The sequence below is a fragment of the Cricetulus griseus genome, chromosome 3, assembly GCF_003668045.3.
Source record: "Cricetulus griseus strain 17A/GY chromosome 3, alternate assembly CriGri-PICRH-1.0, whole genome shotgun sequence".
Taxonomy (NCBI): Eukaryota; Metazoa; Chordata; class Mammalia; order Rodentia; family Cricetidae; genus Cricetulus; species Cricetulus griseus.
Window position 1 is genome coordinate 125,771,879 of NC_048596.1, and position 14,577 is coordinate 125,786,455.

Here is a 14,577-nt window from a genome sequence, read left to right on the forward strand (position 1 = left end):
TGAGCAAGCTGAACTAGCAGGCTCATCTACCTCCACAGACCTCACCCCAGTTTCTACAATAAGTCCTTTAAGGGCCCTAGAAAAACAGATCAATGGCATGCTATTTTCTTGGACATCTCTTGCTATATAGAAAGCCTTCATTCTCTCTTTTTCTATTCTCTCTCTCTCTCTCTCTCTCTCTCTCTCTCTCTCTCTCTTCTCTCTCCTCTCTTTCCCTGTTGATGGGGAATGTACTACTGTGTGTTTATCTTATTGATTGTTAAATAAAATACTGTTTGGCCAATGAGACAGCAAGTTAGATGGGACTGGAAGTCAAAGAGGATTCTGGGAAATGTAGTAGAGAAGTGATGATCCAGGCAGGAAGTGACATGTCAAGGAGACTCATATCTAAGCAATGAAACAGGAAGTATGCCCCTTTTTCTCCTTCCTCCTCCAGCGGCAGGATGTGATCCACCAGCAAGGAGGGACGCCAATAAGGTGTCCGGTAAGATAAGTCTTATAACATATATAGATTTATGATAGTTAAGACTGAGCTAGCAGACAAGGAATCCTAGTCATTGGCCAAGCTGCTTTGAACCTAATACAAGTTTCTGTGTATTCATTTGGGCCTAACTGGGGCGGGCGGCTGGTGTAAAGCTCACACGTGGCGGTGGGGCTCGGGCGGCTTTTGGCGGAAAGATTTATGGTAACAACCTGTGTCTTTGTCTTCCTCCCCCCTCCCCACTTAAGCTTCCATGTATGAATCTTTAATAAACTTCTCTAAAACTCATCTCTGTGGAGTGAGAATTTCATTCTTAAAGTTCAAAGGATGAAAATCAGAATTCATTGGCCTGGGACAGCTTTAGTTGTTAAGTGGAAGTCTACACAGAGGCTTATATTAATTATAAATTGTTTGGCTGATGGCTAAGGCTTCTTATTGGCTAGCTCTCTCTTAATTATTAACCCATTTCTATTAACCTGTATATCTCCACTTTGTCTGGGCTTACCAGTGATGTCTGGCCCTCTTGTATCCCTCTGCAGCCACATGGCTTCTCTCTGGCCTCTCACTCTCTGCATTCGTCTTCCTTGCCTACTTCTAGTCTGGTAGCCCTGCCTATACTTGTTGCCTGTTGTCCATTGGCCAAAGCAGCTTTATTCATCAACCAATATGAGAAACATATTCACAGCATACAGACAGACCTCCCAATAATTTGGTACCATCAAGTTTTCAGGATAATATAGCTCCCCTAGAAAGGATTCAATGTTCTAAGACATCCCTGTTATGATAAATCTTTCCGCCAAAAGCCACCCGAACCCTACTGTCATGTGGCCAGTTTCTGCCTGCTGCCTAAGTTCTGCCCACCATGTGGATGGACAAAATATTACAGAGACTTACATTAGGTACAAATGCTGCCTGGCCAATGACTAGGATTTCTCATCTGCTAGCTCAGTCTTAATTATCATATATATATATATATATATATATTATATATATATATATATATATAAAGACTTATCTTATTGGACACCTTAAATTGGTGTCCTCCCTTGCTGGTGGATCACATAGAGAATCTGGAGGAAGAGCAGAGGGGAAAAAAGGGACCACTTCCTGCTTGTCCTTCCTTAAATATGAGTCTCCCTGCTATGTCACTTCCTGCCTGGATCGCCACTTCTTACTACATTTCCCAGAATCCACTTTGATTCCTAGTCCTGTCTAACTTGCTGCCTCATTGGCCAAACAGTACTTTATTCAACAATCAATAAGATGAACATGCACAGAAGTACATTCCCCATCACATCCCAATATTTCCATATCAATAGCACATGATAATATCAATGGGAACATAAAAAGCCTTTGATAAAATCAACACTTTCCATAATGAACACAGTATTAAGGCTAAATACAAAAATAGAGTAAACTTATAAGTAAAGACTATATACAACTGAGCAGCAACATTATACTAAAGAGTATGACAGTTTCTACTCAAACCAATCTTATTCAATGTGGTTCTGGCATCTTAGTACATCAAGTAAATAAAATGGACACAAATAGGAAAGAAACAATTCAAATTATCCATGTTCGTAGATAATATCATTGTTAGCATCCAGGCATACCTTGGCTCTGCTCTTTGGGGACCTGTAGAGTGCTTCACCCCTGTGCACATGGCAAGCAGTACTCTCATTCTGTATGCAGTCACAAAAGGTCCCTTAAGAGACAAGCTCCACGCACTCAAGTTCTCTCTTTTCCAATGTTCCTCTGAAAAGGCAGGCAGGTCTTTGCCTGTCTCTCTGTCTCTCTTTGTCTCTACCTTCTCTCCCTTTCTTTCCCCTAATTCCTTCCCTTCCCCCAATAAAACTTCTCACCTAAGCTCTGTCTGCATAGCATATTTGTACCTCCCAGGTTCATTTGTACCATATTATAGCAATCATCATAAAATATGTACTTTAACAAAAGACTCTAAGATATGATACACATTTCAACAAAGTATAAAGATGCAAAACCAACATTAAAAATGGTACATTTTCCATATATCAATACTAAACTCACTGAGGAGTTAGGAAAACAATTCCATTCATAATATATGACACTTTTGTAGGCATAATCTTAACCAAAATTGTTGAAAACCTATACAATGAAAACTATATAGACCTAAAGAATATAGACCTGTGGGAAACACTAAAAATCTCTATGTCCATTAATCAGCTGAATTAATATTGTTACGTGAACATATTACTAAAACCAACCCATCATTTAAATGCAATCACTATCAAGATTCCAAAAACATTCCCAACAGAAGTAGAGAAATACATCTAAAATTATATAAAAATAAAATGACCCTGAACAGCCAAAACAAACTTGAACAAAATGAGCTGTGATAGAAATATAATATTTAACTTTATACTATACCCCAGAGCTATAATAACAAAATACCACAGTTACATGCACATACACACACACACACACACACACACACACACACACACACACACACACACACACACAGAGAGAGAGAGAGAGAGAGAGAGAGAGAGAATACACCATAGAATAGAATATTGGACCCAGAAATAAGCATGGACAGATATAGCCATCAAATTTTTGAAGAATGTGTCAAAAAAACACACTGGAGAAAACACATCCTGTTCAACAAAGGTTTCTGGGGAAACAAATTATGTCTATTGAGAAGATGGAAACTAGATCTCTATCTCTCACTGTGTAAAAATTTAATTTAAAATGATTCAAACACCTTAATGTAAGAATTGAAACTTTATAACTGCTGAAGGAACACAAAAGAAAAACATGTCAAGATATAGGCATAAGCAAGAATTTTCTAAAACAGATATGAATCATTCAAGAAACTATGGCAGGAGTTAGTAACTAAGGTTGCATGAAATTGATAATGACTATGCAGCAAAACAAAGTAATAGTCCCCAGAGTGAAGGGAGTTTATGGCAGAAAATCTGTCATATTTAAGCAATACAAGTTCAATAACCCTAGGGTATTTAAGCTGGACATACTATTGTGGTAGCCGTGAAATTTGTTGCAGCCTTCCAGAATTCCTTTCCAAGAAAACCACAAATGAACAAATGAAATATAGTCAATATCTAGATTATCATGAAGAGAAGCATTGAGTAAAAATTTCCCCAATGCCAAAGAGCTTTCTAGAATCTACTGATGTTACCTATAAAGTCATTTTTCTCATCTGTATCTATTCAAAGCAACTAAAATCAAATTTTAATCAAATACTCTATAGGTTATAGAGTACTACATTTAATCTTGCTTACAAATTATACTTCGAGCTGCACAGCATGAGACATGAGAGGCTGTCTAACTGGGAGAATATCTTAGTTCTCTTGAGGAGTTGCCTTGGATGCCCTACGATAATAAATAGTTATTAGCTATTTATTCTAGTGATATGTAGACTTGAATGAGCATCAGGCTCTCTGAGGAAGCATTGTCCTCTCCCTGCTTTTCCTGGAGCAGGCTGGGGACAGAGGAGAACAGAAATCTACTTATTTAAAGGTGCTCTATGTTGTGGAGTTAAAGATGTGTTACAAGCTTTTATACTGTGGAACATTTGCTACTGATGCAAAGATGTGTTGCATTCTTTTATGTTACATTTGTTTAACTCCATGAAGTTATGTTACTTTTCTAGTCTTAAACACCCTGATAGGTCTACTAAAGGGATGAACAGTCAATAGTTAGGCAGGAGAGGAATTTACCTGGCTGCCAGGCAAAAATAATACATAGAAGGAAAAAAGAGAAGAGGGAGGAGTGAGAAAAGGAGGAGAGGAGAGAGCCAGCCACCCAGCAACACAGCCAGGGAGAAAGAAGTAAAGAAAAGTATATAGACTAGAGAAAGATTAAAGCCCAGAGGCAAAGGGCAGAAGGGATAATTTAGCTAAGAAAAGCTGGCTAGAAACAAGTCAAGCTAAGAGCAGGTATTCAAAACTAAGGCTAAGTCTCTATGTGATTATTTGGGAGCTGGGTGGTGTCCCCCAAAAAAGAAAAGAGTAAAAATAAATAAAACAACAATAGCTTTAAGCTTTTCTAAGGATACTGGCAAGCCTTTAACTCCTTTGTTCTTGTATTCTTTTCTCTTAACACTAGGAATTCGGTCCTCAAAGAACTCAATTTTAACATAGTCATAAGTCTACAACCTCTCCTCCAACTTCCCTTTTGAGCTTTATCTTTTGACCTTGCTAAAATATGCTGTAGTTTTGTTTAAAAAAATAAATGGTGAAATAAACATACAATTTATGGATTGTTTAAACAGGTGGGTAAGATGGAGTTTGCTTAGATGCCACTTTTAAACAACACTGTCGTAAGGAACTCACAAAAACAAACAAAACAAACAAAAAACCCAGGGATTAAGAGAACTTAAACAAACATGAACCAATCTGAAACTGCACAACTCACTGAACATCTATACAGGTAAAATGGCCATTCAGATGCCACAGTCCTTTGCTTACAGTTTTACATTTTAGTATCAATGAAATTTTTGCACCTGCCCACCACATATGCACACACATATACACACGAATAGGAAAGAGTGGAAACTAGAAAAACAATTATCTTTGTAGCTTCTTCTGAGACTCAGATGCTTTTGTTTGTTTGTTTGTTTGTTTTTCTAGACAGGGTTTCTCTGTGGCTTTGGAGGCTGTCCTGGAACTAGCTCTTGTAGACCAGGCTGGTCTCAAACTCACAGAGAACAGCCTGCCTATGCTGGGATTAAAGGCGTGAGCCACCAACACCCAGCGAGACTCAGATCCTTTTGCCTGCATTCCATCCTTCTTCATCACTTAATATTACTCTTCTTTTCTTTCTTACTAAGTAGCTTACACATACTCAGATCTGTTTACATATAAATACATATATATTATAGGTAGGATCTGACATAAGAGAGAATAGGCACTTTTTTCCATTCTGAGTTTGTGTGATCTAGGTTAATATTATATATTGTAAGTTCCTTCATTTTCATGCAAATGTCATGATTTAAATTTCTTTGTAACAGAACAGTATTCCCACTCTGTGCTACTTAGTGAAATGCAAAGAAAAACAGCTCTGTGATGGGCTGAAGCTATTCAGGAAATAGAGACTTAGCCAGAGCTGTTAATAAAAAGATCAGTACCCTCCTGGTGTAGGTGACAAGAAGGCTTCCTTTCCAAGAGCAGTGTTATCTGAGAGTAAGCACAGAAGTAGGAAAAATGGATCCACATGTATGTACCTTGAAAAGGATAAATCCTCTTAAAAATATGGGAGAAGGGCAATATTTTAAGACTGAAAATTTCATTTTAGATGAGGAGAAAGAACACACAGCTAAGTTGGGATGCAGTTCAGTATAGAGTGCTTGCTTAATGCAGGGATAAAATGGTCAAGGTAGGGAGGAGAATCATGTGTTTTCTGTGACACAGAAAATGACATAGCTCTATCATGTCTACTCTTGATACTGTGAACATTTGTGTGTGTGTGTGTGTGTGTGTGTGTGTGTGTGTGTGTGTGTGTGTGTTTATTCTAAGCATTGAAAAATTGCATCACATGAACATCTCACTTCTATGGGCTTTCAGAAGCAAGGTAGCAAACCTTTCTGGAAGTAACTTGGCAGAATTATGCCCACAGAGGCTAGTTCTGTTCTCATGATTTCTTTTTTTTTTCCCCTTAATCTGAAAAAAAAAAAAAGCTCTTTTTATTGCATGTTTACAAGGGGGAACAGAGCTGGCTGTAAACACCTCAGTGTAGGACAGTCTAGTCTACAAGAATCATTTCTAAGATTTTATTTGTGTGTGGGGGGTGTGGGAGGTGGGTGGGTGTATGCTTGTATATCTATATGTGTACATATGCTATTGCTTATGGGTGGAGAGCAGAAGACAACTGCTAGGAGTCAGTTCTTTCCTTCCACTGTGTAGGTCCTTTTGATCATCAAACTTGGTAGCAGTTTCCTTTACCTACCAAATCATCTAACAGGCCCTAAAAGACCATTCTTAATCCTAAAAGCCATTGGAGACAGGAGGCAAGATGGAGGTGGTAGAGACACTTTCAGATGCTAAAAGAGAAGGTGAAGGCAACAGGAATGATGTGCACTTTTCTGCCCTGCAGGATCTTCCACTGGGTATCAGATGTATGCTAACGAAGCTGGAAGACCATGATAACACAAACCTTCTACAGCCCATTTGCTGCGAGACTCCTTCAGGCAAGTGTCTTCTGAAGGGTGAAAAGACAGTCAAGCATCAAAGTCAGTCATATATCTTCTTTATGTTGTAGCTGTAATTGAGACATAGTAAGTTTGTGGTGTCCTTCCCTGTCTTCCCTAATGAGGTCAGGGTTCAGTGTTCAAGGATATAAAGCAAAGGGAAACTTGTCTGGAAACTTTAAGCACTGATGATGGCATGGGGTAGGGGAATGGGGAGATGTGAATTGGTTAACCCTTCATGCATTTCCACAATTTTGCTCTATGTATTTTATGCTTATGTATGCAGTCACTAAAAGAGCATAGAAAGCATGAAAAACATGTACCTTTGGGGGACTTTCATATACCATATCCAGAAATATGGTTTGGAAAAAACAATGTATTTGGCTGCTTTTATGCATAATCAATTAAATATGACACTTTTTAAAAGTGACAATGTCTATAATGGTATTTAAATGACATTTATGTGGTGCTGTCCTTGATATATTTGGGGTTCAGGGCAGGAACCCCTTTCTAAGTTGTATAATTTTTTAAAAAGGTAGAACAAAACTATGTTTGAGAAGTTTAATTATTTAGGAATATTTCTAAGTTTTCAAGATTTTTCAAATCTAGAACCTTACACTTTTCTCTAGAATATGCAAACAGGAAAAAGTAACTGGGAGTATTCTCTGGTGTTTGAAACATGGAGAAGCTGAGAGACTCTAAGAGACCATACAGTGCAAATGTTCTCTTATTTCCTCTTTTAGATCAGTGCTGTTCTAGGCAAGATGTGTGCACTATACATGACAGAGGCTCCATGTCAGGTTACAAACAGCATTCTGGAAGCCAAGCAACCTTACAGGAATATAAGGAAGTGGGTGCCAGGTATATGTGCTCCCCACATCTATGGGCTAAGGCTGCTTTGTACAATGAAAAGTATTGTGATCCCATTGTCTAGATTTGTCTGAACCGGAAACCATCCCCCATAACTCCTCTATGGGAGAAATTTTAGCCACTTGTGGACTTCAATAAATGGCAATTATTCTCCTATTGATTCCCCCCCACACACGCTTCACTTGAAAAACCTAAAGCAGGTGCTAGATCAGAGGCAGGCGTGTCTCTGTGAGTTTGAAACCAGCCTGGTCTACAGAGTGAGTGCCAGGATAGGCTCCAAAGCTACACAGAGAAACCCTGTCTCAATAAAACAAACAAACAACAAAAAAAAAGAAAGGCAAGAAAAAAGAAAAACCTAAAGCTTCTATAGTTGTAGCAATCACACTCTCCCGGGAGAAATTTGTTCTGTTCTGTCTCACCCCCTATTTAACCCATAGAAAAGTTCCTAACTGTCTATGAACTTTATGTGTGGTGACAGACTATTTCAGTTATTTTCTATTATCCTGGGTAGTTAGACTTGTTTCTAAATTTACTAGGCCTTCTAAGAATATTGAGGAGAGGAAAATATCAGCAAGTAAAGCTGATGCTGTCCAGCCTTTCTTCTTCCCACATTCTACAGGAGGAGAAGTCTGGACTCTGTGGTTCACAAGCTTCCATCTCGTGTAGTCCACAGACTGCATTGATGTTTTCAGAAATAACTGATAGACTGTAATTAGATTTTTTAAAAGACAAATTGTAATCTCATCCTTACTAAAAATTCTTTATGTCATAATTATCCATTTAGTTTTATATGCAGCATATGTGTGACCTTTTAGATATTTAAATATTATAAATATAAGTATTTGATGACATATGAAAATGATTTAGTATCTTCCCCTGATTTTTATGTGTTGAAAGAGAAGTCCACTATACACTCTGGTATTCCCATACATCTTTGCTGAGTGCATCAAACCATGAGACCTATTATTTTCTCATTTGAGGTTGAGCAATAGCTAATTTGTCATATAACCAATCTTGATCATTAGTGTTGTCAATTTAAAATAATCTAGAATTACCTAGTTGATGGCCTGTGGGAATACCTGTAGGGATTATCTTGATGGTGTTGAGTGGGATTGGAAGGCCAGGCCACTGTGAGTGGCTCCCTTCCCTAGCTGGGATCCTGAATGATTTGAGAAGAGAAAGGAAGCTGAGCAGCATACTGTATCTTTTTCTTGACTATGGGTATGATGAGAACATCTTCTTCATGATCATGTCCCTTTGCCCTTCCCACTAGGATAGACTCTATTCTGGAATTGTGAGCTGAAATGATCCTTTTCTCCCTTAAGTTGTTTTGTCAGAGTTTTTTCTTACAACTGGCAAAGAAACTAAGACAACACTCCTAGTTAACGAAGGCTCATTCTGGAATGACTTACTGAGGACATGAAGCATTTCCTCAAACTATCTCACATCTGGATGTCCATGGAATCTATGAGAAAAAGATGGAGGAGTCAATTGAAGAAATGGGACAAAACTGTGAACAGTCACCTCCCAGAGATGTTATGATGTTTTCACATAACCCAGTTTGGTGATATGAAAAAAACCCTGAATTACTAGTGCCATACCACCACAGGGTCAATCAAAATGTAGGTAGGGCAATCAACATATAGCAGTGTTCACACGGAGTTAGGGTTTACTATTCTGCAATGCTGAGTTCATTGAGGTGAAATGCAGAACACAGAGGTGCCAATGGGCTTGAAGAGTCATCCCTTTTGACACCAGATACCTAGAATTACAAAGGAGGAAGAACAGAACTGGCCATCAAAAAGTACATTGAAATTCAGGGAAAATAAATAATTTTCTATTTATTAATGACATTTTCAGTCAATTTGATGAAAGAATGCTGTGCTGTCCGGAGCAGGCATATGTTGAAATCATTATCATAAAAGGAAAAGAGAAAAAGAATGTAAGAGAAAGAGACTAGCGTTAGAGTTCTAAAGAGCTAAATGAGGTGGTGATAAACAAGGCAGAAAGAAAACTACCTTTCAACAACTGAATTTCCCCCTCTTCCATCAAGACTTTGATTGTTTATGTCACTTACTGATTTTGCTTTTCTGACAGTAATTATGAATAATAAAGACTGCTGACTTTGGTATCTGGCTAACAAATATGTTTATGACAATGTATACAGACCACAGTTTGAAGAGCATAAAATAAAGTCATTTAGAAGCAAACAAACGAGAAACCCAATCACCAAAACAAACAAACAAACAAAAACCCAGGAACTTGTGGACTTCTGGAACTTCTTTCACACACATTTGTAATAGTGGAGTTAAAAGAAATCTTGTTTCCCACAAAGACAGCCACTCTCCTCACGCCCCTTTCCAATTAAGTTAAGAAACTAAACCCTCTTGGGTAAATTGTTGCAATGCTAATGCAATCCAGACAGGCATCTTGAAACATGAAACAGAAAAAACAAAATTATCCAATGGAAATCCTTCATTAACAATCCCTGGTTCAATGGAACTTAGAAAACGTGGAAGAAACATGACCTCAATGTGTCACGGATGATAATGATCTCATGTCTAGGCTGTGCCTTCTACCCACATGTATCCCAAACACTTTTGCAGGTTTCCTTAGGGGTGGGAAACAGGCAGTCGGACATTATTACAAATTAATAAGTTCTGGAAAATCTAACAGCATAGACCAACAGCTAATGTCCATCAGTACCCCCAAGATATTTAGGAAACTGGACAGCAGGGCTCTCCTTATACATCTGACTCACACCTCTAGAGGAATTCAATAGAAACAAAATGTTCTATCAGCAATCTATGTTTACATCAGACTGCTGCTTCTCTTCAGAATAAAAATATAAATAACTAAGAATCACCATCACTTCTAGTAAGAAGAACGTTTGTTTATTGTTTTTAAAACTCTCCCAAAATTCCACTGGCAAGAATTATGTCTCCCCAGAGTAAATCTTGCTGGTTATATCAATCCATGTTTAAATCCTGGCCCAATTCTATTTCTAACTTGCCACTATACACAGGCTCTTTGTCATAGGATTCAGCTCAGCAAAGGGAGTGACAGCACAAGGACTGTTGCAGGTAAGAAGGAAGCCTGGTGACTCTTTGTTTTGTTTGACTCCTCACTCTGCACCAATCCTAACATCTCTTAGAAATAGATCAATTGTCTTCTGGAAAATAGTGTCTCCACTTCTGATGGACATTAAGCTAGTGAAAGAATGTAATCAGGCTCTCCCTAAGCTAGGTCACTGAATAATTTTTCCTTTGAATTTGAACCATGAATTGGACAAAAAGACCAATAATGTTTTAGGGCATTGATTCTAGTAGTAATAGGTGAGGAGTTCTATTATGTTCCCAGGGCTAATGCCATCTACTACTCTATTATCTTGCTCTTTTGCAAGCATGGTCCTTGAGGGTCCTTGAGATTAATAGAAATAGGTAAATAATTAAGGGAGAGATAGACAATAAAAAGCCTGAGCCATCTCCCAAACAGTTTATAATTAATATAAGCCTCTGTGTGTTTATTTGGGACTAAACGGCTGCTGCAGGACTGGATGGGACAGAAACTTCCATCAACACATTACCACTGCCAGACATAGATTTCTTAGTTATCTTCATTCTGCTTCATTGTTTAGTTTCCTACTGATAAAATGCTTTATTGCATTAGATATATTAACTGGGAATCATCAGGACAAAACATTCTTTGTTGTCTGATATGTAACTAAGTAAGAACCATAAACACTTTGAAAGCTTACAATGCCCCAAACTCCAATTTTAGTATTATATCTTATATAAATAATAAGAACATCCGAACTTCACCAGACCATGGTCCATAAAAGTCCTATTATACTTCTCCCTGTCTTTATAAATATCATTCGTAATCTTAAATATGAAGTAGTAAGAAATGGGGTCATAGTGAAAACAACATGAGCTTTGCTGTCAGGTCACCATTCCTATTCTAGGCCTGCTATTAATAGCTGGATTAATAGACTAGCACTCTCCAGATTTTGAATCTGTATGTCCATCTCTAAATGTGATGCTGATATTACAAGAACATGTGATTAATAATGAAAAGAAAAAAGTTAGAAGAATATTATGTGACCCTATAAACACAGAGTTTGTTGCCACAGGAACCTACTATGCTCAGTACTACTCAAAAGCACCAAGTATTGCCCAGCAGTATAGATCAGGAAAGACAGGTATTCTGAAAGCCACTCAGGAGCTCAGGAGAACATGGAGTGAACTATTTTTAGAAGATCAGGAAGTTAGACCGATGTGAAGGCATTGCTAGAGCCTGGACATTGAAAGTCTGTAGAAGGCCAATTGTTAGGGGTGCTTTCCACAGAGTTATAGTATTGAGGGCTGATGGAAGCTTTAAGAGTTTAGGACAAGTATGTGGTTTTAGGTCAGGAAAGAAGGCCCTTGAAGGAGAATGTGGGACTCCTCCTCTATTTTCCACATACAGAGATCCTAAGGCAACTGGTTTTGCCCCACCACATATTCACACTCTGATGGCTATTGTTGCCCCAGATCCAAAACAATAAGGGAATTGGATTGCAGATCGGACATTTGCGAGCAGAAAAATACCCTCATCTTTATGAACTGGTTTTCTCAGTTATTTGTTGCACAACCAGAAAGCAGATTGTAAAGCCCAAAGTCAGGCCTACAAGTTATCAAAGCCCAAATCAAGATGTGTAACCTGAGTTAGAAGACCACTTGCCAGCTGGCTTTAAATAGAAATGATATGGGCTCCATACCCAGCAGAAATAACATACCTTTTTATACTTGACTTAGAAAGCTAGACCCTCAAAACTAAGGAGCTGCCACAGCCACCAACGAACAAAAGGGAAGACTTGTGGTTATAGAACACAGAAGCTCTGGTACTGGAGAGGTGGCTTCGTGGTTAAGAGCACTGACTGCTTGCTCTTCAGGGTACCTGAGTTCAACTCCCAGCACCCACATGAGAGCTAACAACTGTTTGTAACATCAAGAACTGATATCCTCACACAGACATCCATGCAGGCAAAACACTAATGCCCGTAAAATAAAAATAATAAAAAGCAAAGAATACAGACACTGCCAACTTAAAGTGGCATTCTATTTTGATAAATTCACTGTAAGCTGAACAGAATGTAAATTGTAAACCTTGATCACCATAATTTAGAAACAAAGCACTAGTGTGCTGGTTGCTTTCCCTTGTGTCTATGATGCTGATTGGGATCTTGAAGTCTCTTAGCTTCAAGAGAGAATTGCATGCTAGCCCAAGAAATCACCAAATTCCAAATTTTGAATTATTCTTTTTATTACAGTAATATTAACTTCACTACCTCACAAACAGGAAAAACCAGAAAGAGTGACACTTTTAAGTCAGAACCTAGGTGTACTTCTGTAGTTCTTTTGTTACGAATATTGAGAAACTTAGCATAAACTCTATTTATTCTTCTCCAAGTCAACATTCCTATTTTCTTTAAATTTGATCTTATTGTATGATTTTTCAAGGGACTATGTCAGTCACATTGTTCTGGCTATATTGTAATTCATCCACCATCAGTAAGTAAAAAGGCATGAGCATCACATTCATCTGCATTTTTAAAAAAATATACTTGGTGAAAAACAAAGTTGTTTAGATGCAGGGATAATTTGCATCACAAGGTCTGCCTTGTCATCCACACTGGTGTCTAGCTATCTCTTTGTCTTGCATTTATTAATGGGCTGACTATAACTCCCAATGCTGGACTTTTCTCACATAGTCTGGGATATTTTAAAAGATCTTCCAGTAAAATGGGAGAAATTAGCTCATTTAATATTTCTCGTGTAATCCTTACAATCAAGTTGCCAGATTTCTAACTAGGCTCATTAATTTACTTAATTATTAGATTTTAGAAATAATTGAACCCTCAATTTAAAGAGCCTTGGGGCATAACTCAATAAAAACTTGCATTAAAATATCAATGAGCAGCTGCAATAATAACAAAAATAAAATCTATCTGCATAAAACTGCATGCTTGCCCACTACTTTGTCTGGGCAGTACAATTTATAAGAGCAAGTTTAGCCCCTGCCATAAAATTAATTTGTCAGAGCTCCCTTAGGCCCAGCAATGTGTAGGTCATTATAATAGGCAAGTTTTCTCTTGACATAAGCTGCCTCTAAATTTCTACCTTAAAGCAGAAATTGAGTAAGTTCAGGGACTAGTATGGAAGGTACTGAGTTAGACATTGTGTGCCTTGGGGTTAAACCTGGCATCATCCCAAATCTTTGGGTAGGTCATACAAGTTATTGAGGCCATCAATTTCAAACTTCATTAAACTTATTAGAGCATATATTTCTACCTCAGAAACACTTTAAACCTGTAAGCAAAGTCATCAATGAGTTAAGGACATCACCTAGAATGTTGTCAATATTTTGCATCATGTTTATTATTCACCACTGCCAGCCTTTTGACTTGTTTTCCAAACTTTAGAATCATATCACCATTAGTGGTTCATATTCATTTAGAATCCATGGGCCCAGAGTGATTTATGGAAGTTTATAAAACACAGAGAAGATGTGATCTGTGCCCTTGATGTACTTACAGCAGAATTTCTGTTTTGTATACACTCAATTATAATAGCAAACTCCTTTTCCATATGCAGAAATATCTCTCAGAAATAATTAGCTGCAGACACAAAACAATTAGGTGGCTGCAACCTCATAAAATGTGGTTGTTGGTTAATTGGCTCATATTCACATTGTGATGTTTGCATCTACCACTCAACCACCTGCAAAATTTTAGCTTGCAAGAAAAAAAAAATCGAAGAGAGGTTTCAAAAATATGGCCTAGCCAGTGTAATCTAAATAGTCCATGTGACCTGCATTTTCTATGGGCATAGTTAATAGCACTCAAAAATGCTCAAGCATATGGAAATAAAAATTGCTAATCTCAGGACTGCAAACTCTTTGCAGAAAGAATAATGAATGCCAAGGTCTTGGAGCAACAGTCAGGCCTCGTATCAATTTTCTGTCTAAACCTGTTTTCCCCTGTGAGTTCATCTCTTCA

General features: G+C 37.9%; 1 protein-coding gene across 1 annotated transcript in view; it reads left to right on the top strand.

Annotated features, from left to right (window-relative positions):
* Positions 1 to 431: 431 nt before the first annotated feature.
* LOC107978894 overlaps positions 432 to 14,577 on the top strand; it is a 54,225-nt gene continuing 40,079 nt past the window's right edge. The window contains exons 1-2 of the mRNA XM_035442457.1: positions 432 to 484; positions 6,575 to 6,668. Coding sequence (XP_035298348.1) covers positions 6,599 to 6,668 — 70 coding nt within the window. The 5' untranslated portion in view covers positions 432 to 484; positions 6,575 to 6,598. The remainder of the gene's footprint in view (positions 485 to 6,574; positions 6,669 to 14,577) is intronic.